The sequence below is a fragment of the Fukomys damarensis genome, unplaced genomic scaffold (assembly GCF_012274545.1).
Source record: "Fukomys damarensis isolate Sample0158 unplaced genomic scaffold, DMR_v1.0_HiC HiC_scaffold_28, whole genome shotgun sequence".
NCBI classification, from domain to species: Eukaryota; Metazoa; Chordata; class Mammalia; order Rodentia; family Bathyergidae; genus Fukomys; species Fukomys damarensis.
The window spans coordinates 41,313,656-41,340,215 of NW_022900940.1; the positions used below are offsets into that span (position 1 = coordinate 41,313,656).

Genomic DNA, 26,560 nt, shown 5'->3' on the forward strand with positions numbered 1-26,560 from the left:
CTACGGTCGCCTCCGGGGCGGGACGTTGCGAGAGCGGCGCGCTCATGCACAGTTTCGGCATCTTCCTACAGGGGCTGCTCGGCGTCGTGGCCTTCAGCACGTTGATGCGTGAGTCCGGGACAGCCTCTCCTCAGGCCCTGCGCTGAAAGCCGCCGACCCTGCCCCGCCTCGCCCCGCCCCGGAGCGAGGTCAGGCGTGGGGACCTGGGCCGTTTGGCCAAGATTCCTTCCTCCCCGCGAGCCCAGGCTAGGCTTTCCCAGACTAGGGCTCGCCGGTCCCTGGCCCGCCGTCCTGGGTCCTGCCCCTCACCACCTTGCCCTGTCTTCTGAGATTCCCGTCTAACTTCGTCCCCTTCCCACCTTTTCATCACAAATGAAGGTTAGCCCGCGTAACAGTGTGGAGCTGTGGCCCCCGAGAGTGGCTTCCCTCTCTGTCCCTTCTCAAGGGTTCCTCTTTAGCCTTTCCTTTTGCGCTTTGAACCCACCTCCCTACAGCTGATGTGATGCTGTTTGTTTGTTTGTTTTTGCATTTTCACTCTTCAGAAGATTTGCATTCTCTTCTCGCATTTGAATCCTGCTACTTTGCATCCCTTGCGGTTCCTGAAGTATATTAGGTTCCCACATTGTTTTCTGCGACCACCAGCCCCCGCCCGTGTTTATTTTCCTTTCGTCTTAGCGAGACCCACCCAGATTGCCCTCTCCCCCTCACCTTCTCCTCTCCCCCTTCGTCCCCAGCAGGACCACCTGTTCCCTCGCTGTTTCCCCTAGCTGTTCCCTTTCCCATTCCACTTTTATTATGTCTAAATTAAGTTTTCTTTCCTTTTTTTTTTTTTTTCCGTGAAACTCGGGCAACCTAATGACTTAATGGAGAAAGAGACCCAGAAGGTCGAGGGAGGTCTCAGAATCCCCATGCTGTCACCAGGGGTGCTTCCTTGGGAGTTGTAATGAGAAGTCGTCCCAGAAGGCCCTTGTTGCCCAGTATGCCAAAGGGGGAGGGGTCTGGAGTGGTGTGGGGTTTGTGTGGGAGTGTTGTTTTCTTAGTAGACATCCTTCTTATTAAAGTCAGTAGAGGCGTGGTGTGGCACATAGATCCTGTGGTTGTGTTTTGAGTGAAAATAAGGTATAACTCTGCAAAAAGCATTCATTCCAAAATGACTTGTTCTAAAAACTTCCGTGTTGGGTTCGTGGACAGTTTCAGCAGATTGTACTCCTGGGTTGACCCCAGGGAGGGCTCAAGCAGCTGTGTGCAGATGTTTTATAGGTCTCATTACCTTGTTTATAATGAGGGTTTTTGGAGGTGAATTTTTTTAGGCTTTGGGTGACCCTAGAGAGGTTCTGAACTTGGACACTGCTTTTTTTCTGGTTTTCTGGCCTTGTTGAATCCTGCAACAAGTGTCCAATTTTTGCGTTTGCCACTTTTTTCTTTTTAGTCTCTACTTGTCTTACTATTTTCTCTGTTGAACAACTACTCACTTATTCCCACAACAGGCCGGGGATTGAGCTCACTGGTTCCGCCGCCTGCCTTGCAAGCACAAGGACCTGAGTTCAATCCCTGGTACCAAAAAAAAGAGTAAAACTTATTCCCGCAACAATTTGTGACAATTTAGCCAAATTCAGTTGCTGCCTTGGGAACATGTATTGTATGTGTATGTGTTTTGAAGACATTGTGAATAGGCCTTCACTCCTCTCCCACTTTCTTCTCTCACTTCTAGCGAGTCTTCTTTCTCTCTGGAATACTATAGATTTAATTTGGGAGTCGAGGGCTGCACGGAATTGAACTCAGGGCCTCACACGTGCTGGGCAACCTCTCTACCACCAAGCTGTATTCCTAGCTCTTGTTGAATTTTTATCTTGTTTCTTGACCAGAGATTCTATAGCCTACTTGTTAGAGTTTGTGTCTAGATGTCCCCTCAAAGCCACATGTCGTCGGTCATAGGTGGAAGTTTGGATCTAGAGTGTGTGATGCTGGGATCAAGGGTGTTTGATTGCTAAATTAGTCTGCTGATTGGTTTGGCATAGTTCTAAGAGTGGCTAATGGGAAGGCCCACCTTGGGTATTAGTGTTACCTGCCCTAAGGGTGGGTAACCTGGATAAAATATAAGGGACAGAAAGAGTGTTGTTGCTGGTCACTTGCTGCTTCTTTGCTACTTTACTACCTTTGCTGCTTTCTGCCTATTGTGAACTGTTTCACTCTGTGATGTTCCTCTACCATGCCAACCCTGCTTTGGCTCCAGCCAAGTATGGACTGAAGCCTCTACAAACTGTGAACTGATATAAACCTTTCCTCCTTAACTTTGGGTGTCAGATATGTTGTCTTAGCTACCAGAAAACTAAGACGGTAACTGTGGCTGTTTTCATGGGTTTGGTGTTGATGGCCTCCTTAATCCCCTCTAGAGTTTGGCACTTGTAATTCAGAGAGGGAAATTATTATAGGGCAGAGTTGCTCACTGCTGAAAGGTGTGCCTGATTGAATGTGTTCAGAGTACAGATACTTCATATCTTCAGGGATGTTCTCACCTCTTTATTCACTCTTCAGTGTTAGCATATGTGCAAATCCCACTGTAGTTGGTGCTTTCTCTCTACAAAACCTGGACAAGAAAGTAGACTCCAGAGCTGGTTCTGCCCTAGACCCAGAAATGAAGATGAGATCGAGCCCTCATTACCCTACATAGACAGAAACAGCAGGCCAAGGTGATGATGGCCTGTGGAGCTTCCAGGGTCCCACTAGTGGGACTCAGTAGGGAAGTGCCTTATCACTGAATTTCCATGGTCTGGTTGAAGTAGAACTGTGGGGCTTTTCCTTCTTGAAGAGGCTGCCTTATATATTGGAGTAGACTTTGCTGGGGAAGTGGAAGGGGAGTGAGGTAGTAATCTCAAGGAAGTTACTCTGCCGCTGTTGGGGTCCCGTCTTCCTGGTCACAGAGCCTGCTTTGTCAGTCAAGCCCAGCTGCAGGAGGTAGAGGGACAGGCTCCTGGATGAGAGTGTCCATCTGAGAGGAAGGGCCTGGTTTGTTAAGATGAGGCCATACCATCCTTTACTATCTTCAGGCACAGTTTAAATGCCAGTCCTCTGTTCTCAGCACTTTAAACTAACAACCTCTGTCCTCTTTGAGGCCATAGTGTTTCCTCTTCCAGGTTTGCATCCCCCATGGCATTGAGTCAGTGCCTGTCTTCTTGGATGCTTCTCAGGTCTAAGGGCTGGAACTACTCTGTTTTTCTGCTAGACCAGCTCCCTGTGCAGGTGATGAGCCCCCTTCTCTGCCAGACAAACTGAATAATTTTCTTCACTTCAAATCCCCGATTTCAGTAAATCCTCAGATGACAGTGTTTATGCACACACACACCCTTAACCTAGAAAACCTTACTCCCGCCTTACCATTGCTTCACCTTTAAGTTGGGATTTTTTGTCCTGGAAGAAGATAGCACATAAATCTTAACAGTCCCAAGGGAAATTTTGGTTCTTGAAAGGTTTACCACCCTGGCACTCTGAAAGATTTCTTGCCTTATATGTGGGGTTTTATAGATGCAGCCCAGGCAGTTGTGTGCACATATGCCAGGTCTTGTATGTAACCTACTTTTCAGTCTGTGTGAACATGCAGACTGTCACAGTCTACTACCCACTGGCATATCCTCATGTCAGCATCACCTTATTAATTAAGTTGGAGGCTTTGCAGAGGTTCCAGCGGAGGAGCTGTATGTGTTCAAGGAAAGCCAAGCAAACTTAAGGCCAGCTTATTAGGTGACTTCCCACTGTGAGTATTCTTGGATGTTATGAAGTGACTGGTTGCCTGCGTAAAAAAGAAACACTAAATGAGAGGGCTTGGTTGTACTCTGCCTGTCAGGCAGTTTGTTTCTAGTCTGTGACTCAGTGAAGCCACTCAGACCAGAGGTGCAGCAGAACAGAGATGAGTAGCGCTGGAGCTCAGCAAGTTGTTCCAGTGTGGAGAAGTTGCTGAGCTGTCAGCCAAAGGTCATCATTGGCCAGTGTGTGTATTGGCATTTGTGGGGGTTTACTCTCACAGCTTGAGAATGCAAAGCAAACTCAAACCTTCTTCACCGTCCAGTCAGGGTTCTGGGTTGAATTGTGGAGAGAATTGGCTTTTAGCAAAACAAGCATTTAAGAGCTTGGGTAAATCTGCCTGCCTCTTTTCATGTCACCAGTGTAGGGACCAGCAGGCTGCCAGAAATCTGTTGGTGTGGTACAGGAACAGCTAGAAGTGACAACCTTTTTCCTGTGGCCCAAAGTAAAATCGCAAACAGGTCTGTCTACCTTTCATACCTTAATCTCAAGTAAGAATGCCTGGTGTTTTCTGTCACATTGAGCTGACTTCTCTGCATCCTCTGTGTTGGCACAGCCTTTTCTACAATCACCATTCCCATACCCCACACACCCCAACCCAGTTTTTATCTCAGAAAATGTCAGACACACAGGAAAGATGAGAAACAGTACAGAGAACATCTGTCTGCCTTGTACCTAGATTCAGTGATTAATTTTGTCACATTTACTTTATCTCCTTTTCTTGTTTCTTTTTTGGCTTGGCTATTTGAAGGACACTTGCAATCAGTACCAGATCACATGTCAACCCTAAATACCTCAGCTTAGTCTACTAAGCACAGTCTCCTTCGTACATAGCCACAATCTCCCATACAACCTAAGAGAACTAAGAATATGGTAGGTCCATGATATCACCTAATATACATTCCATAGTCACCTTTCCCCAAATATTACAAGTCTTTTATATCTAGAGTTTTAAAAAACTGGTCCAGTCAAGGTCCATACATTGTATGTTTTTAAGTCACTTTTGCTTCTGGAAGAAACACACACACACACACATGCACACACTACACAGACACACATTTAATTTTAAAATTTTATTTTAATTTAATTTATTTTATTGGTGGTCTGCTAAGCAAGTGCTCCATCACTAAACTTATCTCCAAAATGAAAAGACTGCAGGAGGCCTCAGCAACAGGACCCAAGCTCAACAGGAAAAGCCCCAACCCAGCCCCCACCCCACCCAACCCCATGCTTTGGTTTTAAATACATTGACTCTTGCAAGAGTGTTGGTTGAGGATAGGAAAATTGTCTCACATTCTGGAAATGTCTCCATCATTGTTGTGGTGTTTGACTTGTTTCACCAATCTCTGTGTTTCTTCACTTTGGTCTGGAAGAGGAATTAGATCCTGATAACCTTTCTTATATCAAGGACACTCCATATACTCTGTGTTTCTTGTTACATCCTTCTCAGAGGCACAGAAATTCAGGCTGTCCCACTATTGGTAACAGTAAGTCAATGACTTAGAGGTAGAGGGAGAAAGACCCCTCCTCTCTCCCTTATAAACATACATTTCCCTTTGGCAACTACAGTAACTTTTCTCCCAGAGATTGCCTCTTCTGTAAAACAAGAAAACCCAGATATTGCATAATTGGAGTTGGATCTCAGGACTGAAGCCACCTGTCTCTGGGCCCAGCACCCACTCCATAAAATGCCAGTGTCAAAAAAAGAACAGTTTTTTTTTTTCCTGTCCCAGTCTGTTATTATGCCATGGGACAAAGTAGTAAAGGTAATGTTAATATGTTGGCTGGCTCAGGGTCTTTATTTTTAGAAAGTTTTTAGATTTTTCAAATGCCAATGTATTTGGTAGCACTTATCTGTTATGATTATTTACTACCCTATTAATAATAAAACTTCATTAATTTGGAATAAAATCAGGGCAAGGAGTTGTCTGAATTAGGAGACAATTTGAATTATAGAATAATTTCATCAAACTATAGTTTTTAGACTGTTAAATGTCTGTTAGTCAAAAGTTGCTCTGTGAGGGTCTATCAAGACTCTGCTGCTTTAAAGATCTTTTTAAAATCTAATATTTGCATGAAGATGAAGTGATGAAGTTTAACAAGAGGTTAAAAATAGCAGGACCCTTGGCTGTAGATCCAGTCCAGGCTTCCACGTCTGCTTCACCCTCATAGAGCCCTTGAACAACTTGTGTATTTCTCAAAGCTTCAGTATCTTCCCCAGTAAGATAATGATAGTAGTTTCTCTCCTCTAGGACTCTTGAGAATTAGGAAGAATATCTGTAAGGAAGGTAAAGCAGGCCCTCCCTTAGACTGGAGTGTTATGGTTTAGATATAAAATGTCCTCCAAAAGCCTCATGTGTCCAGGAGTGAGGCTTTTGGAATGTGATTGTATCATGAGGACTCTAACTTCTAATCAGTGGGTTAATCCATTGATGGATTCATAATTTGATGGCATTATTGGGGTGGTGATAGAATTTAGGAGATGGGATCTAGATGAAGGGAGTGGGGTCATGGGGGTATGACCCTGGGGGTTATCTCTCTCTCTCTTCCCCCCCCCAATGCTGGGCTGTTGAATCCAGTACCTTGCCACTGGTCTATATCTTTCACCTTTGTTTTATTTTTTGTTTTGAGATATGGCCTCTCTAAGTTGGTAAGTTGCCCAGGGTGGGGTCCATCTTGTGATTTTCTTGCCTCAGCTTCCCAGTGGGCTGAGAGCATAGGCATGTGCTACCATGCCTGGCTTGGGGACTGTATTTTGTCCCCTGACCTTCCCTTTTAGCTCTTTTGCTCTTTTTCTATTTCTTGGCTGCTGTGAGATGAGCACCTTTCTTTCACCACATCCATCCACTTTGGTGTTTCTGCCTCGCCGCAAGGCCTAACAGCAATGAAGCCAGCTGACCATGCCCTGAAACCTCCAAAACTGTAAGCCAAAATAAACTTTCCTCCTTTAAGTTGTTCTCAGCTAGTTTGTCACGTGTTGAAAAGTTAACACAGATGGTAATGTCATCATCCCTGTTGTTACAGTGTGTACATCCAGGGGTTCTGTAAAAGTTCTTAACTTGTTTTCTGAATTAGATGAAGCATTTCCTCTTTTTCCCCCCTTGTTTGTACAGTTTCTTTACCATTAGCACTCTTTATAGAGTACATACTGTAAAGCCTTTCACCTAACCAGCAAGGTTGTCGTAAATTCCAGATGAGCAAGCCAGGTGGCTTCACTAGTCATCATAACCTCCTCCTTGTGCAGGTGTTGAGAGGGCAGTAGGTAGACTGAGCTGTGCGATTTCCAGGTGACAAACTGCATTCAGGTCACTGGCTTTCTTTCACCTATAGCCATGGTAACAGGTTTATGGCACTGGCCACTAGAGCTGGCCTCTTTCTGTAGTTTGCACTTCCTGAGTACCCTGTGGGCTGGCTTTTATGCTTAGTACTTGATATATTCACAGGAACCCAGGAAAGAGGGGGTTATTTTTATTTTGTGAATAAGGAAAGTGCCCTGTAAGAAGCTTCCTGGTTGGTTGGTGCAGAGAGGTGAAAGGTAAGTTAGGTCTCTCAGGTTCTGGGCACTTCCTCTGTTTCTGCTTGCTTTGCTGCTCCTTGCTCACACAGGTGTACTTTCTGATTACGCTCTATTTGTGACTGATTCCCCTCGTTTTTGGCTATTAACAGTTCTGTGTTTTTTTTTTCATAATTGTTTTTTTATGTCAAAATACTATCTGGAGATTTGGATTCATTTATGGTTATTGATAGCATTAAAATATAAATTTGAAATGATTTTCCAATCATTTCATGCACATATGAGATATATCTTGTTTACAGAAAACTGGCCTGTCCTTTGTGGAAGTTTCCTTAGCTGTGCAGAGGATGGTGGTCCTACCCATTGCTGAGGTCTGGTTAGTGATGGCAACCTTTTAGAGCTGTCAGTAATAACAGACAGCCCATTGTGGCAACGTATCAAAGGTAGAGGCAGTGAGAGGAGCTGTGGACATGGAGAGAGTGGTAGGACCTAAAAGATTGTTTATAGGAAACACGCATGTCAGTCTGTAATGGGCAGGAGAACATGGGGGCAGAGAGTCCCACAAAAGCAGGCAGTGTGCCAACGGGCTCATAGAACAGAGCCTGCCTTAGTTCATTTAGGTCTTTTCTACAGCATCTGTCTCAGAGGCTTGAATGACATTATTGGCTGTCAAATCAGGGCCTACACTTTGAGAAAGTTTCTTTTGCTGTGCATGGTGGTACATGCCTACAATCCTAGCTACTTTGGAGCCTGAAACAGGAGAATGGTGAGTTGGGGACCAGCCTGGGAAACTTAGACACCACCTCAAAACTAAAAAAAAAAAAAAAAAACAGAGGGAAAGTGTGGCTTAGTGTGAAGGCCCAGGGTTCAGTCTCCAGTGCTACCAGGTCAGGGAAGGTGATTGGCTTTCCTTTAAAGACAGGTCTTGCTATATAGTCCAGTATGGCTTTGAACTTTCTGTGTATGCCAGGCTGCCCTCAAATTCGCAGTCCTCTTACCTCAGCCTCCCAAGTGCTAGAAAACCTTTCTTTTAAAGCAGTTTCATTACCATGCTTCTTTTAGATCTCACGTGGTTCCCTCAAAGAACATGCACTACAGTATTTTATCTTTTGGGTGGTAGAAGAATGGGGCCCAGTGCCCTATCAGCCCCATATCCTGTTAGCAGTACCTTCTGGTAGATGATAGTGGCTAGGTGAGCTCAGCTTGCTTCCTGCCCGACATGTCGTCTTCACAGCCACCTGAAGAGGTAGATACTCATAGTATCTTCCTCCATCTTTTAAAAGGGGAAAGAGGGGCTTCCCAAGGTCACAGTGCTAGCAAGCAGTAGAGCCAGACAGTCTTGTTTTAGGTAACAAAATGAAGAGGCTTTTTATTATTAACTAGCTTTTATTGACTATCTGCCACGTTCCACAGAGGTTTAGGAAAGGTAGAGACACTTCCATCCCTGTTTTTTTATCCCAGCTTTGATTCTGCACAGCTCTCAGAATGTCACCAAAGTCCTGCCATGCTGTGCAAAGCTTAGTAGGGTTGGGCTTTGCTACAGAATATTTCTGATGAGAACTGTACTTGTCAGCATATTCTGGAAATCCTGTTCCTACTGTTACGAGGAAGCCGGGTCCTGATGCAGCAAGAAACAGGCCCCCACTTCCTTAGTCCCTGGTTTTGTGTGCTTTTTTTTTTTTTTTCTTTCAGTACTGAGGATTGAACTCAGGACCTTGCACTTGCCAGGCAGGCCTGGAGCCTCTAAGCTACACCCCAGCTCTCTGTGCTCTTGGTGAAAGAATTCAGTCAAGACACATATACTGTGCAAAAGTCTAGGTAAAACGTATTGTAGATATAGAGAGAGTTTTGCCTTCTTGAGAAGGCAGGCAATGCCATGAAGGCATCTGTACCAGGTGCGAGTTTGCATGCATTTTTGTGCACTCAAGAGTTACTCTTAAGAGTCTGGGGAACTAGGGGAACTATATGTTTATTGCCATTTTACTTAGAAATTATTTAGAGATAGAAAAATGTCTCCCTGTCCTTTTTGGGTCGGTGTTTCCTCAGGGGCTTTCATCATGCAAGAAACTTACAAAAGATTAAGTTTTTCATTTAAAACAGGTCCCAGACCAAGGCAGGAGGGTCTTTAGAGAACATTTCTCTTCCTGTTATCATTGGGCTGTAGGCTATGGCAGCCAAGAATGCAGTATGTATGCCTTGCCCTGGAGTTAGATAACCAGGTGGTCAGATATCAGAAGGAATGTACACAAGGTATAACATTAAGATGTTGTGTGCTCTGGGATCACTGGGTTTGAGACCTAACAAGTGATTATAGATATATTAGACATTGAAGTATTTCTTTAATTAACTGGCAATGCTATTTTTGAACTCCCCTTCCTCCCTCCGGCCTTCTAACACCTGAGTATCTGTCTGACAGTACCACTGCAAGATTGTGGGCTGCTGAAATTGTGCCTGTGAGAAAAAGGACCCCGCCCCCACCCCAGTTACTGCAGTCTCATCTGATCAGCAGACGTGCCTCATTCATGCTGAAGGGCATTTTGTGCCATAGGTCACTCAAGCCCCTCAAGAGGAGGAGCAGGAGCCAGGGTGGGATGGAGCTCAGCCTGACCTAGGACTTAGATGGGACCATAGGATGGGGTACCACACAGGAAAGGAGTTGTGGAGGAAGAAGGGAGAAGTCAGAGACACTCAGCCAGGGTTCTTTTGGCCTTTAACACTTCTTTCAAAGACTTGGTACAGAGAATTGTGACTTTTCCTGTCACTGACCATAGGTGGGTGTCAGGAAGTTTCATGCTTTTTAAAATTTTCCAGTTCACAGAATTGTATGCAGAGCAAGTCAAGACATATGTGGGGTTAAACTTAGGTGTTTCTGTATGTTTATCTTTCTCATAATACTCTTTTCCCTCTAGCTTTTGTCCTAGTCTGTGGGCTCTTTACGCCTCTTAAGCTTATCTATATTCTTCACAGGCTTTCCTGTTTTCCTAGAAGACATTTTCAGTTACCAATATGAAAAGATGTAGAGTTGAGGTGGTAAAGTGCATTTCAAAACAGTTGAAACCCAGCTGCAGCATCTGTCATATGTTTCCCTAGCCAGACTGTGCAGTGCGAGTGTCTTGGCTGAGGCATTACTGGGCATTCAAGCAGGATTTCTATCTGAGTGGTGTGTTTGGGATGAAATACTTTGCCAGCCATTAAAGAGAAAAAGGTTCCTTGCATCTATCTGGTGTGTGTGACAAGTGGCCACCTGAAGAGAGTGGAGCATGTGAAGAAACATGTGTAACACATGTGACTCTCCTTATTTGCTGGCTTTGCAATTGGGTTTCTGACTTTCAGTCAACTGCAGATTCCCAGTCTGCTGTTAAAACAGTTGCCTCAACTCTGGTCTGAGCTCTGCAGCAAACTGGGATCCAGAAGCACAGGAGAGACGAGGGATGGATGTTGGGGTCTTACAGACATGTGTTTTTTTCTGTCAAGAGTCTTGATTTTATAATTTGATCTTCAGATTTCTCTGTGAGAGATTCCATCAGTTACTAATCAAAAAGTCAACAATAATAATAATCATAATGTTATTCTGAAGTTAAACAGATGTTTTGAACTGCCTATCAGCCCATTTAGCAGATTCCGTATTGATTTTTTTCAGTGTGTGCATAAATAAATAATTTCCTAATACCCCAAATGGGGAAGTATCTTCGAGAAAACATCCAACACGTGTGTTGTTGTCTTGCTGTGGAGATGCGTTCAAGTGTGACTGCTGCAGATGGGACAGTATTCTGGGTATAGCCATTTATAGTGTGATCTTACTCTCCCATTAATGGAAATCACACCAGGCCCATGTGGACAGTAGCTCTGGCTGATTTTGGGCTGAGTGATAGAGGCATGAGGGCATGGAAAGTAGTAGGGTAACACTATGTGGAGATGTTTTACCAGACCCTGCTCCATGGACCTGGGAACTGCTGAACTATGCTATGCAACTTACTCCTCCTTGCCTGCAGCTGCTGTGCAGTACTGTGCCGGGCTGTGCACAGCACAGCAGTGCAACTGCTTGTGCAGTGCTGTGGTGGGTCCTTCTGAGACTAGATTAAGGCTGCACCCCAGTGACTTTCAGAACAGCCAGGCTCCTGAGTCCACAGCTCCCATGCTCTGTCAAGAACTCCATTTGTAATTGTAGCCACCATGGTCTGTCTACCCTTCAGCCTGGGCCAGGCAGAGCCACCATATCATCAGATGCTGAGATGCAGTAAGATGCCTCTTAGCCCCTGTTCCTGACTCCTCTCCTTACCCATGTTCCTCTTTCCTGCAAAAGCTTTCTTTTTTCCACCTTACCTCATCACATCTTCTTAGCCATCTTCAGAGAAACTCCCTAGCAACCTTAGCCCATCTTCTTCTCCTTTGAAGTCTGTAAGACATCCAGTCTGTGCTAGACTGGGCAGACCTCTGCCTTGCTCTGTCTCTCTTTCTCCCTGGGTCTGATCTGCCTGTCAGGCCTGCATGGCATGTGGTGGAACACATGATTCTTCGGGAGGTAATCCAGGACCAGTGTGCTCCTGAGTAAGAAGTCTTGGGTGGTGGGAGGAAACTGGGATCCTTGTCTCTTCTGTGTGGTAAATACTGTAGAATGCATTTTTTTTCAGCTTTAATTGAGTTTATTGGTACATTTTAGGGATACAGTACAGTTACATTCATTGTTGGGATCTTGTACCTCTACATGACAAGTCTTGGTTCTCATTTTTTCCCCTTGTCCCTGCCCTCCCTTCACCCCCTCCTCCCCTCCCCATCTACAACCACTTTATTTCCATCTTTTCATTATCTCACATTTTTTTCTTTTCCCTTTTTACCCTTCCCCTACCCGTCCCACCTTCCCTACACCTTTAGCTCCTTTCTTCCCATTTCTCAATGTCAGTAATCTTATTAGGATCTTCTGTATTATTGAAGATTATTCACACCAGAGAAACTATTCGGTATTTACACATGTGTGCTTTACTTATTTCACTTAGGAGTATATCTTCAATATGTATCCATTTTCCTATGAATGAATCTATTTTCTCTATAGAATGAATTTTTCTAAGGACATAGCATCTTTGGTGGCGGGGTGGGTACCGGGAGTTGAACTTGGGATGTTGCACTTGTGAGACAGGAGATGAAACCACTGAGCTAAATCCCCAGCCCCATAGCATCTTTTTGATAGCATTGTACAATGATAAGAACTCAGAAATTTGCCAGGCATGGTGGTGTATACCTATAGTACTCCACTTTGGGAGGCTAAGACAGGAAGATCATGAGTTTGAGCTAGTCTAGGCAACTTAGTATCTTAGTGAAACCCTGTGTCAAAATAAAAAAGGGCTTGGGATATAGTTCATTGTAAAGGCCTTGGGTCCTCAGGAAATTTAACATTACTATGTTGTTAGTCACCTGAGTATTGTGATAGCTGTTTTCTCTTGGTCCAAGGTCACATGTCACATGTTACCATGTCTCTTCAGTCTCCTTTAGTCTAGAGTAGTTCCTCAGCCTTTCTTTGTCTTTCTTAGCAAGAGATTTTATAGAATGTCTGGTATTTTCTCATGATTGCATCCATGTCACCTGTTTTGGGCTGGGACCTTGTGGCTCCTTTTTATTTACTTTGTTATGGCCTCCTCAGCATGTAACTCGAGGTGCCTGGTGTTAGTTCTTTGTTAACCTGGGTGAGGTGGTTCTTCTAGGTCTCTTCTCTGTGAAGCTATAGTTTTAATTTTTGTAATTAAAAACTAATTTAGAGATGTATGTTAAGGGGGTGCTGGGTGTTAAGGATAGAACCTAAGGCCTTGTGCATGCTAGGTAGGCACTCTGCCACTGAGCTATACCCCCAACCCCAGGGAGATATTTTTAGACTGTGTAACTATGAGATCTGTGTTCAGTGTTTTTTTGTTTACGATGGGTTTTTTTGTTTTTGGTACCAGGGATCGAATTTGGGTCCTTGTGCTTGTGTGGAAGGCAGCAGCACTACTGATTTAAATCCCTGGCCCTGTGTTCAGTATTTTTTGTAAAGCCCCCTTGGTGAAGAGGTTAGGGCCTCTTGGAGAATAAAGAGTGCTTTGATCAGTTTGATCTGGTAACTCTGGTGGTAACACTGAGCCACAATGTAGAGCACTCATTATGTGCAGAGTCCTGTAAGTGCTTTACATATTGTGAGCCTTTGTGCCTCATATTAGTCCTCTCAAATGAGTATCCTATTTTACACCTGAGGAAACAGTGGCTCCAACTGATTTAAGTGATTTGTCTAAGGTTGCAACAACACAGAAGGGCAAAACTGTGATTCAGGCCCATTTGGTTTTTACTCTCCTGCCTGCCATGTGTGACACAGGATGCTACTTTCTAATTTCTGTGGGCCTCCTGCCTCCCCTGCAAGTGGAGATCCCCAACATGGTTTGGCGCTCTCACTGTCCCTGAGCCTCCTGGTTTTTCACTGAGAGCATCAGTGCAGTCTTTCCTGGACATGATAAATGGACTGGGAAAAAGCCAAAGGCTTGCATTTTGAGATTGGAATCAAGTAGGGCTTTTCGTTGAAGCCAGAAGAATCTTTCCTATGTGAAAGTGAATGAAGAGGCTTTTGTCCATAAAGGATGTAATAGAGCTTGCATTTCTTCTGTAAGCAAGAGAAAACAGGCCAAAATATATGACAGCTTTTTGCAGACATTGGATAACAAGCTGTCAACAATAGTGATCCCTGAAGAAAAAAAAATAAGAAGGTGGTGAGCCCTTTGGTCTTTCCCCCAACATTTCATCTGAAGACAATTTCTAGACTTCACAGCAGAGAAAAGGAACCTAAATAGAACCAGCGGTCTTGGCATTGAGAAGACAAAGTTGAGGGAGCTAAAGCAGCTGGAATTTGCCAGGAACAATATGAAGGAAATGGCTTGAGACATCTGCTAGGTGGATGCTCCTCTGTGTTGTGCAGGCTGAAACTCATGAAGCAAAATGAAGAACTGCTGCTGTAGAAATATAAGGAGAGCCCTTTCTGGGACAGTGAGATGCAGTGATAGAGGAGAGACCTTGTTAGACACATGGGCCATGCAGTAGTCAGTATGAATAAATGATAATGTGAAATAGGAAGAAAAGGTCCAAAGGGGTAGAAGAAGTGGGAGGAGTAGGGGAAAGGAAAGAAGGGAAAGGAAAAAAAAAGTGCAAACAGAGTCTTTGTAAGTAGGAAAGGGTGAAGGAGTTGAAGGAAGGGCAGGGGAATGAGGAAAAAATAAGAACCAAGACACATCATGTAAAGGTACAAGTTCCCAATGGTAAATGCAAATGTATTATATACCTAAAATGTACCAATAAAAGAATTTAAGGAAAAAATTAAAAAGTAAAAAAAAAAAGTTCTTAATGGCCAATTCCAAGACTGAAAGGTGGAGGAAGACTAGAGTTTCTGTGACCTATTTTGGGAGAAAAGAAATTCTAGTTTCTCTGGCCTGCCTTGGAGGAGTTGTAAGCCAGGAGCCAGAGACAAAATATATACACACACACAAGATATACAAAAATTGATTAGACATAAATTATAGATCTAAATGCAGAAATGAATGCTACTCTAACATTTCTAGAAGAAAATATGGTAGCAGATATTTCTGATCTTAGTGGTGGAGGCAAACATTTCTTATGCTACAAAAAAGTCAAGCCATAAAAATATGATAAATTAAATTTCATCTAAATTAAGAATTTCTGGGGGCTGGGATTTAGCTCAGTGGTTCGGTGGCCTGCCTTGCAAGTGCAAGGACCTGAGTTCAATCCCTGGTACCAAAAAAACAAAAGAATTTCTGCTCTTCAAATCTTACTGCTGAGAAAATACAAAGGAAAGAGGGAGAGAGGCAATGAGCTTTTGATCAGAGTGTGAAGTTTCAGATAGAGAGGAAGAGTAAGTTTTGAGCTCTTGGATAGCAGTGTGACCATAGTCAAGAGTAATTTATTATATACAGGTTGAGCCTAACCCAAATTCAACATGACATTTTTTTTTTTTAAGTTTTGGATTTCATATCAGGGATACTAAGCCAGTGATATCCATGCAAATATTCCAACATATGAAAAACTCCAAATCAGAAACACTTCTAGTCTCAAGCACTTCACATAAGGATACTCTGCATGTATTTCCAAGTAAGTAGGAGTAAATTGCATATTTGTCACTAGAAAACCTGGAAATTAAGGTGATGACATGCTATTAGCTTGATTTAATCATTCCACAATTTGATATTATAAACATATATCATTTGATATTGTCAACATATATCAGAACATCACATTGTGCCCTATACATGCATACAGTTATGATTTGTCAATTAAAAATAATCTTAATTTTAAAAAGAAAAGGTAAGTGCTTAAAGTCAGAGCGTGTAAAAACTTCCTACAACTCAGTAAAAAGACGGTGCAATTTTAAAATACGCAAAGGATCTTTTTTTTTTAAAGGTTTTTTTTTTTTTTTAAAGGTTTTGTTTGCAGTATATAATGTTTACATTTATCCCTGGGGGTAGGTACATATGCTTGACATATCTTAGTTCTTTTTATTCCCATCCCCCCTCCTTGCTACTCTTTCCCTCTAATCTCTGGATCACCTTCCCATTTCCAAAAGATCTATCTCCTTATTTCTTATTTTTCCACCTTTAATATTATTTATATTTTGGACTTCTCATATAAAAGAATTTATATGGTATATAAGCTTGCGTGTCAGTTTACTTAACAGTGGTCTCAGTGTACATCCATTTTCTTACAGATGACTCAAATTTAGCCTTCTTTTTGGCAAAGTAGTACCTATTATGTACTAATATTATCCATTGATCTCTTGATGGATATATAGGCCACTTCGAAGTTTTACCTAATATGCATTGTCCTGCTTTAAATGTGGGTATGCATTTATCACTGTGGTATAATGTCTTTAACTCTTTTGGGAAGATAGCAAGAAGGAGAATAACTACGTTGAATGGAATTTCTAGTTTTAGCTTTTACGAAGAATCTCCATACTGATGTCCATAGGGGTTATATCAGTTTACATTTCCACCCACAGTGTAAAAGGTTACCATTTTCCCCCACAGCCTTGTCGGCATTTGTTAATTTTTTTTTCTTATGGTAGCCATGAAAATCTCAGTGTTGTTTTAATTTGCATTTCTCTGATGGCCAGAGATGTCAAACATAATTTCATGGATTTATTGGACATTTGTACTTCTGAGAAGTGTCTTTTCTGTGGTCTGTTTTTTGATTGAGTCTTTTATCTTGGGAGATACAACTTTTTTGGAGCTCCATATGTTTAGATATTAGGCCTCTGTGAGGAGTAGTTGGGAAGAATTTTTACCTATTTTAAAGGTTGTTTCTTCACTCTACTGATTGTTTGCTTTGCAGAAGCTTTTTAATTTGCTGTAATCCATTTGTTGATTCTTAATGCTATTTCTTGTTCAATTGGGGTTCTGTTTAGAATGTCCTTTCCTGAAAATAGGCCAAGGATATTAATAGACATTTCTCCAAGGAAGATACACAAATGGCCAATAAGCATATAAAAAGATGCTTAATCTTCATTCTCCAGTTGATGGGCACTTGGGCTGTTTCCAAGTTTTAGCTGTTAGAAACTGTGCTGTTATGAACATGAGTGCACATATCTCGCTGTGGTATGATTCTTTTAATTCTTTTTGGAAGATGCCCAGCAGAGGAATAGCTGGGTCAAGTGGGTGGTCAAGCCTAGTGTTTTGAGATATCTCCATACTGATTTCCACAGTGATTGTACCAGTCTGTACTCCCACCAACAGTCCTGCCAGCATTTGTTATTGGTTGATTTCTTGATAGCAACCATTTTTTCTGGAGTGAGGTGGAATCTCAGCATTGTTTTCATGTGGATCTCTTGGATGACCAGTGATGTTGAACGTTTTTTTAACATGTTTATTTGATATTTATTCTTTGTCTGAGAAATATCTGTTCATTTCAGATGCCCATTTTTGAATTGGGTCTTTAAATTTGGGAGGTCTGATTTTTTTTAAAGTTCTTTATATATCCTAGATAGTAGACCTTTGTCTAAGGAACATCTGGTAAAAATTACTTCCACATAGTGAGTTGTCTCTTTACACTCTTGGTGGTTTCTCTTGCTGTCCAGAAGCTTTTTAATAGGATGAGATCCCAGTTATTGATTCTTTGTGCTCATTCACGTGCAGCTGAGGTTTTTTTCATGAAATCTTTTCCTACGCCACTGTCTTCAAGAGTTCTACCTAACTTCTCTCCCAACTGGTTTAGTGTTTCTGTTTTAATATTTAGATCTTTAACCCATTTCAATTTTAGTTTAGTGCATGGTGAGAGATATAGGTCTAGCTTTAATCTTTGGCAAGTTGAAACCCAATTTTTCCAGCACCATCTATTAAAGACAATATCTTTCCTCCAGTGAGGGTGTCTGCGTCCTTGTCAAAGATGAGGTGGCTGAGTGTGTCTGGAGTTGTTTCTGCATCTTCTAATTTGTTCCACTTATCTTAGGGTCTGTTTCTTTACCAGTGCCATGCTGTCTTTCTCACAGTAGCTTTAGATAAAGAAAATGTGGGTTTTTTGAAAAATGGAGTACTACTCTGCCATAAAGAATGAGAAACTAGAGACATTTTTAGCTACATGGATGCACATTGAGGCCACACTCTTAAGTGAAATAAATAGAACACACATGTGTAAATAATGAATAGTTCCTCTAGTGTGAGAAACTAAAAGTGTAAATAAAGATTAAAATGAATAACTGATAATGTGAACTAGGAAGAAAACGTCCAATGGGGTAGAAGAAGTGGGAGGGGTAGGGGAAAGTAAAGAAGGGAAAGAAAAAAAAATGCAAACAAAGTCTTTGTAAGTAGGAAAGGGTGAAGGAGTTGAAGGAAGGGCAGGGGAATGAGGAAAAAATAAGAACCAAGATACATTACGTAAAGGTACAAGTTCCCAATGATGAATGTCAGCATATTTTATACCTAAAATATACCAATAAAATTAATAAATTGAAAAATGCTAAGTGTAGTTATCCAAGAAATACAAATCAAAATAAAGATCAGTTAGCATGATTCTTCTTATATAAGAAACCCCAAATATAAATCAAAAACAAAATAAAAGATAGATAATAGGAAGTAGGGAAATAGATCTCAGAAAGGGGATCAAGAGGTAGAGAAAAGGAAAAGGGGATGAAAGGAGGAATGAAGATGTGTTATGTACACGTACAAATTTCATAAGGAATGAAAGCATTATGTATTACAAACATGTACTGATTAAAAAAACACTAAAACAAAATAATGAGTTATTAATGTATACCCACAAGAATGGCTAAAACTGAAAAGACTACGAATACCAAGAACAGAAGAAAATATAAATTTGAAACTCTCAAAGTACTGTTGGAAATACAAAATGCTACAACTCTGGAAAATCATTTGAATGTTTTTGTAAATTCCATGTTTCATACAATCCTGCAGTTTCACTTCTAGATTACTCAGAGAAATGAATACATGTCCCCAAAAAGACACATGCATAAATTTTCTTAGCACTTGATAATTGCCCCAAACTATAAGCAGGTCAAATGACCACCAGTGCATGAGCAGATAAATTATACAATGGAATAAATGCTAGCAACCTAAAGGAACAATCCACTGATACATACAGCAGCATGGATGGATCTAAGTGCTGAATATCCTGAGCAAAAGAAATCTGTGACTCCATTGATACGAAATTCTAGTAAATAAATGAATACATTAGTGACAGCAAAAAAATGGTTGCCTTGGAGTGGCAGCGATGGGACTGACTGCAAACGGACTTAAAAGAACTTTGAGGTGATGCGAAATGTATACATTTCTGAAATTTCATTGAACTGTATACTTAATGCAGGTGCATCTTTGGTATGTAAATTACACCTCAAGATTTAAAATAGAAAAAAAGTCTCAGTGATCAAGCTGTTCTATAAACTTGACTGTTTGCTCAAACTGAAGTACTCATTAAAAGAAGACAACAAAATACAAACACCTAATGATGTCATTAACAATAATGGACTCTATATCCCCAATGAAAAATTATTGGACATGTGAAGAAATAGGAAATTGGCGGGGGGAGTCAGTCCGTATAAGTAAATGAGGTGATGACAGAAGAAATGACAGAGATTATATACTCACCAGAAAGGGATTTTAAAATAATTATGATAAATATGCTAAAGATTTTCAAGAAAAATCAGATCATAATGAGAAGCACAATGGAAGATACTAAGGTGAACCAAATGGAACTTCTAAAACTGAAAATACAATTTCTGAAAAATTCATTGTACCTAACAGAAAATTAGACTCTCCGAAAGAGTAGATAAGTGAATTTGAAAACCTAACAGAAACTTTACAGATTGAAGCAAAGAAAAATGAAGGAACTATAAACAGAGCCCTAGTGACGCATGGAAAAACATCAAAGGCCTGATGTGTGATTGGATTTCCAGAAGAGGCAGCATAGGAAAGAACAGAAAAATATTTGGCTGAACATTTTCCAAAGTTAAAACTATAAACTCACAGATCCAAGAAGCTAATAAACCCCAGGCAGGATAAACACAAAGAAAATCACACTAAACCATGTGAAATCAGACTTTTGAAAAACAGTGATAAAACTAAAATCATCTTTTTCTAAACTAGGAGTTGAACTCAGGAACTTGTGCTTGCCAGGCAGGACTGGCACCCCTGAGCTACAACCCCAGTGCAATAAAAATTAAATTATAAAAGCAGCCAGAAGAAAAAAACCTTACATATAAAGAAATAAGCATAAGAAGTAATACTGAATTCTTGTTAAATTAGTCAAGACAGTGGAACAACATCTTTAAAGTACCAAAAGTAAATATCTTTCATAAATGGAAGGCAGATTTTTAGAAATATTTAAAAGAACTTTGACTTCCTTATCCAAAGCAAGTGGTTCTTACTGTGACCACGCTGACTCAACACCTGGGCCCCTTAATAAGTTTGATGTCTTTATTTACAGTTCAATGGTTAGGCTTGGCTGTAGCAAATTGCATGAGCTGGAGAAAAACTGAGTTGTCCTCCTAACATTAAAAACTCCTGGGCCATGGATTTAGCTCAGAGGTTCCGCAAACGCAGGGACCCCAAGTTTAATCCCCTGTACCAGAAAAACAAAAAACAAACTGCCAATAGCAAAAGGCAGTGCGGTGTGGTGTTAGTCTCCTAGAAGCTAAGTGGGTAATCAGTTGATGACAGCACCTCCTGTTTATGATCTCCTCTACCTCTTCCCCTATGCTGCTGTAATACAGTGTAAATGCCAGATTCTGAGCCCTTCTCAATACCCTGGGTAGCACTGTCTAGGTCCCAGGTACATAATTAGCACTTATTCCACGTGTGTGTGTGTGTGTGTGTGTGTGTGTGTGTGTGTGTGTGTTCATGCACATGTGAATCTGTCTGTGTATCAAGCCCAGTGCCTCAGGTGAGCACTCTACCACTGAGCCACATTCCCAGCCCTGTTTGAGGACCCTCTCATTGCACTGATCAGATATCCTTTGTTTGGATGAGTAAGAAAGTGAATTTAGTTTAAAACAACTTTAAGTTAAAGTTTTTTGAAATAGAATAGAGGAAGGGGGTTGTCCTTTAGGGATGGACAGAAACTTGGTAAGTACATCTAGTGCCTTGTTCTCTTTTCCTATCTCGAAGGGGCTGTTAGCCAAACAAGTCAACAAAGAACATGAGAGTCAGCTCAGACTGAACTGAAAGCAAAGCAACAGCTTCAAGTTCCACCTGGAAAGATGCATCCATTCTGTGTTCCTTAAAAATTTCCTGAGTACTTAGAGTGGCACCTGTGGCAGCCAGCCTCCATACTAGACTAGTGATCCTTATTCCTGTTCATATCTTACACACCTCTTCGACATTGTATCAGATACCTCAAAAGTGATGTGTGGCTTCTGAGATTAAGTACTGTGACTTGCATCTTGGGTGTACTTTCTTATTTGCTCCCTGGTAAATCACTTGCTCTCAGGAAAGCCTGCTTCTGTTGACTGTTGATTGAGGACACTCAGGCAGTCTTGTGGCAAGGCCTGCTGGGAGGAGCTGACGACTCCGGCCCACGGCCCTGTGTGTGAGCCTTCTCAGGTCTTTAGGCAAGGTTTCAAATGATGCAGCCCTGACTGACAGCTTGGCTGCAACCTGAAAAATGATCATAAGTCAGAACTGCCAGCTAAGTTGAAACTAAGTGTTACTGTTTTAACTCACTAAGCTTTGGAGTAATTTGTAAAACAGTGGCATGTAACTAATATAGCAAAATTGGATTTGAGACTCTTAAGAGACTTAATCGCTGTTCTTCAGAATGTTTCCTGTTTCCTGTTTCTACTCTACTTAGAAAAACAGATCTTTTGAATCAGTAATTAATTATCTCAGGCTGGTATGCTGAGTGGGCAGGGCAAAGATTGATACTGTTATATCTACCTGTGAGTAGCCAAGTGAGAGTTTAGAGGTTGGATTTCATCTACCTAAGTGGGGCTTCCAGGATTCCACAGAGTGGGTTGTAGCGTCATGACTCCTGAGCTTTTGAAGGTAGTTTCAGCAGGCTCAGACACCAGCAAATATTTCATCCAGTGCAATAATTGATTAATGCTTCAGTCTTAAAGATGTTTGTCATACTCTTAAGTTTGCTTTCCCCTTAGCAACCCTACCTGATTGCTCACTACTTATATTGTAACTGGGTAGATCTGAGTTTCTATAGTCCACATTGGGTTACCAAACAAAAATGCATCAGAAAGGCTATTTCTGTCACATAATGAGCCTTTTCATTTATGTGTGGGAGTCACACAGGGGCCAGTAATTGAAATGGAGCCTGCTCATTCTGTGTGTGGTGACTCTTTATACCCATCTTCTCAGTTGTGTGGCTTTGTTTGGGTCCTTTTTTGTAAGGAACAGGTTAATAGATCTTCCTTTCTCTTCTTTTTAAAGGTACAAGTAGCCCCTGGCATCTCTCCGTAGTGCTAAGCTGGACTTCATTAGTTGCCATGAGCACTCACGGTAGGCCTTTCCTAGCTATCTGCTCTTTCCTTGTCCCTCCAACATGCTTAGACACAGTCATCACTCTTCTGATTTTATAAAAAAACATTATTTGCTTGTTTCTTGTCAGAGTGTTTTAATTCTGCTTTCATCATTCTCTCTCTGCTCACTCACATCTGGCTCCTCTTGCATTGCATCATGTGTGTTAAGTGCTTAGCCAGGTCTATAGGTAGCTTGGTGGATGATTTAGACCAAAGGATGCTTGCTGACTAGGACCCTTACCTGACTGAGACTGAGGATAGGTAGGAGAGCTCTCTGCCTCTTTTTATTCTCGGGATCTCATGGATTGGACCCTGCCTTTCTGAGTGGACGTTGGCGCAGGCAGGGCATTTCATAGGAAAAATAGCAGAGCCAGGCATGCCGATCCTCAGGTTGACTTATGTCCAGTCTAGACTTTTAGAAAGGTTGAAGCCAAGGAGCACACAATTGTGAGACAGCCCCCAAAACATCACCCAGCAGGGCCTTCTCCAAAACCCTAAATGCTGAGTTGACTTCCCTTCACTACATGTAGCTGGGGTTTGTAACCACCACGGGAAGAGGCTGTGACAGGCAACATCTTATTTGACTTGCTCTTCCACCATGCTGTGCCCTGCTTAAGTCTTTGGGCCACCATTGTCTATTCTGTGTGATAGGACAGGCGTGCAGGTCATGTTTCCAGGATCCTGCTTTTCTTGGCAGCATGTGCTTCCAGTGCTTGGGACCTTGGATTGTTCACATAGTATTTGATCCTGTACAGGTGCACACCTCATGTATCACTTCTTCCTTCCTTTATTTCACTTGTTCTTCTTCCGAGAAGAAAAAGTAGGAATTAGCCCTGAGAGGAACTCCAAGGTAGCCAGCCAAGGTTCACAGGGGTCTGATTTCTTCACTTGGTGTCCATCTTCTTTGGGATGAGGTTGTTACTTTGAAATTAAGTCTTCCTGCCCTGCTGATTGCCACCTGACTGCCAGGCCTGAAGACTGAGAACATGAGCTCTGTTGCTTCTCTTCTGCCCACATTCTAGCTGGTTACACAGTTTGTATTGTTTGAGAAGAGAAAACCCTGGGTACCCACCTTATTAGAGTGAGGAGCTGAGGAAAAGGTCTTCAGTGGAATTGTATAACTCTGGTGTCAAAAGCTAGCCTTCCATTAGTTGTTCGTCTATCATTAAAGTTGTAAGGTATAGTCCAGTATTCCCACAAGAAGAGTTGTTTGCCTGTGTGAGTGTGTAATACCTCACCAAGCCAAAGGATGCCCGTGCAGCATGGCTTGCTTCCGCAGCAGAGGAGTGTGTACCATGCTGTTGGCAGTCCCACCAGCTTTCTCTGAAAGTGGTATCACATTGCTTTTATAAGATGTTTAGGCTACTTGTGGCCCTTTGTAACTCTAGAGAGATGTCCTCTGAACTCATTTGTCTTTTGTGGAGCTTTGCAAGAGACCAGTTTCTGTTGGTTTTAGGTCCATGCCCTTGAAAGAACAGTGAAGTTTCTGTTCAGTGCTTTCAGGACACAAGTGCCTTTAGGAAGGTTCTCGGGACAGTCAAGCAGACATGTGCAAATCAGCCAAAGCCTTGGTCCCCAGATGAGGAACAGAGGTGGGACAAGCAGAACTGTACAGTTTCCACACGAAGGAATGGAGATGGTGCAGCCTGGTGGTCACCTGTGTAGGCCTTGCAATCAAACTGCTCAAATTCAGGCCTTGGTCTTTCATGACCACCGTGCCACATGATGGTCATGTTTTAGTGCTGTGTGTGTGATTTTATCCTTTGGAAATTGTTTCTTGTCCTCATTTGGGGGAGGCAGTCATCTGTCTTGATGGGTTTTTGTGAGAATGGAGCAGGATAAAGAGCTTAGCATGGCCTGGTGGATGGTAGGTGCTAAGTGATTGTTAGCTTTCTGAGGCTCACCTTGCTGCAGACTTCCATAGCAGATGATCCCAGGGAAGCAGGAAGTCCCCATCATATCATCTCATACAAGTTATTAGAATTGGAAAAATACAGATAACTTAATCCAAGACTCCATCTACAGGTAGAGCTGGAGGGATTGCATGGCTTATCTGAAACTTCCTAGCAAGGTCAGAGTCTAAACCAGCATTAAACCAAAGCATCCTGCCTCCCAGGCCTTTACTCTTGCCCTTTTGCCACCTAGCTTTGTGGCTGTTTTCTTTGCCTTCTGCCATGGCACATGTTTGTTTATGCGCAGTTTGGTCTAGACTATAACATGAGAAGGGAAACTCAACCCTCCTAACACTGTGCCACTCGGGCACAACAGCCCAGAAGCACAGAACCCAGAGCAGCAGCAGGAGGTAGCTGGAGCATATGGTGATGGTGGAGGGACATTGTGTGCTCTTGGGAAACAGGAGACTTTGCTCTCTCCTACTCCCAGCTGACAGCAGTGTGAGGTTGCCCAAGAGCCTGAGCTGCACTAAGGATGGTGGCAGAAATGGCCACAGCAGGCTTGTCAGAGGAGCCAGTGTGGCCTCTTGTATGTACTAGTGAACTTCAGTGGCCAACCCTCCTCACTTTTAACTGCATTAAGACTGGAGTCCTCTTCTTACCACACATCCTGAAGTTGCTTGTGCTATAAATATAGGGTCTGTATCTGGAATTGTGGCCATCTAGGTTTACATTTTCTAAACTGATACTCTTAGAGACTCTTCTTGACATTTGGTAATCTCATCTGGACTGCGCATAGAAGTCTAAGTTTTGCAAGCTTTATGTTTTGAACCCAAAGACCAGGCTCCATCAGCCCCAATGCTGATTCCTGGCATTGGCCCATGTTCTGGTTCTGACACTACCACATGCTGCCTGTAGGATTCACCAAGTTCCTTCATGGCTCTGAGCATCAGTTTCTTCATTTGAAAATTAGGCTGATTGTGTCCACCTCCTCATAGGATGAGTGGGTGACAGTTAATTTGTCTTGAGCCTGGAGCCATCATTATTACTGACACCATGCTTTATCTGAAGAGACTGTCTCAGAAGTCCTTGTGGGAATTCAGCTGGATGAATATTGAGTTTAGGTAGTGGATGAAGCTGTTTATCTTTACAGGTGAAGCACGATGCTGTTGAGGGCCTGTCAGGGTGAACCTACCTAGTTGAAATAATCTTTATGAATGAAACACACTACATTGGGGTTTTCTTCCCAGAGAAATTCTTAGAGTTGAGTGACCTAGTATCTAGTGCTTTGGTTTCTGTGCTTAACTCTTGGTGAGTAGACCCCAAGATGTCTCACAGATACCTTGTCCTTCGGAGTTCAGGGAGCGAAAACATCACAGGTGCTCTGGCATCATGTGCCATGTTCTCTGAAGTCTGGACCATGTAAGGGTCTGGAGTTGTATTGGAGCCTTGGGTTCCTGGAATGGAAATCCAACTGTGGCTTCATGATGTAATGGTTCACTAGGGTCTTTGCTGACTAGGAAGCAGACAGGTTGTCTGCCCTGCTTGAGTTGGAGATTCAGCTTGTGGGGTTGACCAAGGTGTCCATGTTACCTCGGAGAAACTTGGATTCCAGCATCATGCCTTCTAAAAGCTTGCTGAGCTGTGAGGGTACAGTGAAGGACAGTCCTTTAATTATTAAAACTTTTTACAATCAGAGAGGTCTCTTATCCAACATGGTCAGGAAAGCTTATTGGTTGGCTAATTTTTAAAAGGCATTGAAAGTGGGAAATCCTAAAAAATAGAGACACGTAAAATAAAAATGTGAATTTAATTTGTGCTGTTGGCAAAGAGTGACAGAAGGGACCCAGGAACTTGTCCCGAGGGGTGGCTGCGGCACTGAACCTGCCCTGCCTGGGCACAAGGGCCTGATCTTTTTCTACAGCAAGCACTGCCTGCTGGACGCTTTTCTCTCAGAAGGAAATTCTCTGGCTGAATTGGGTTTGAGGAAAGCTATTAATTGCCTGATGTGCAAATTGTAACTTAATAGTTTTTAAATTACTGGTTTTAGCAGTAGGGGCCTGTCTTTATTTTTACTACAAAAGTAATACATGCTCACTGTAGACAGCCAGAACATTATGAAAATACATGGCATAAAAAGTGGAAAGTTCACTGTAACTCCCTGCTCTAGAGACTAACCTGTTTATTGTATATACCTCCAAATTTCTATATGTATGTATGTATGTATATTTTTAATAAAATAGATCACAATAAAAATAGTATACATTTATTGTTTTGGTGACTTGAGATATAGGTGTGTGTGTGTGTGTGTGTGTGTGTGTGTGTGTGTGTGTGTGTGTTTTTTTTTTTTTTTTTTTTTTG

General features: G+C 42.2%; 1 protein-coding gene across 1 annotated transcript in view; it reads left to right on the forward strand.

The window, feature by feature from the left end:
• Window positions 1-2: 2 nt before the first annotated feature.
• LOC104875506 (store-operated calcium entry regulator STIMATE) overlaps window positions 3-26,560 on the forward strand; it is a gene marked incomplete at its 5' end in the record, with an annotated part of 63,243 nt that continues 36,685 nt past the window's right edge. The window contains one exon of the mRNA XM_010643075.3: window positions 3-108. Within this exon, the coding sequence (XP_010641377.2) occupies window positions 3-108 (106 nt within the window). The remainder of the gene's footprint in view (window positions 109-26,560) is intronic.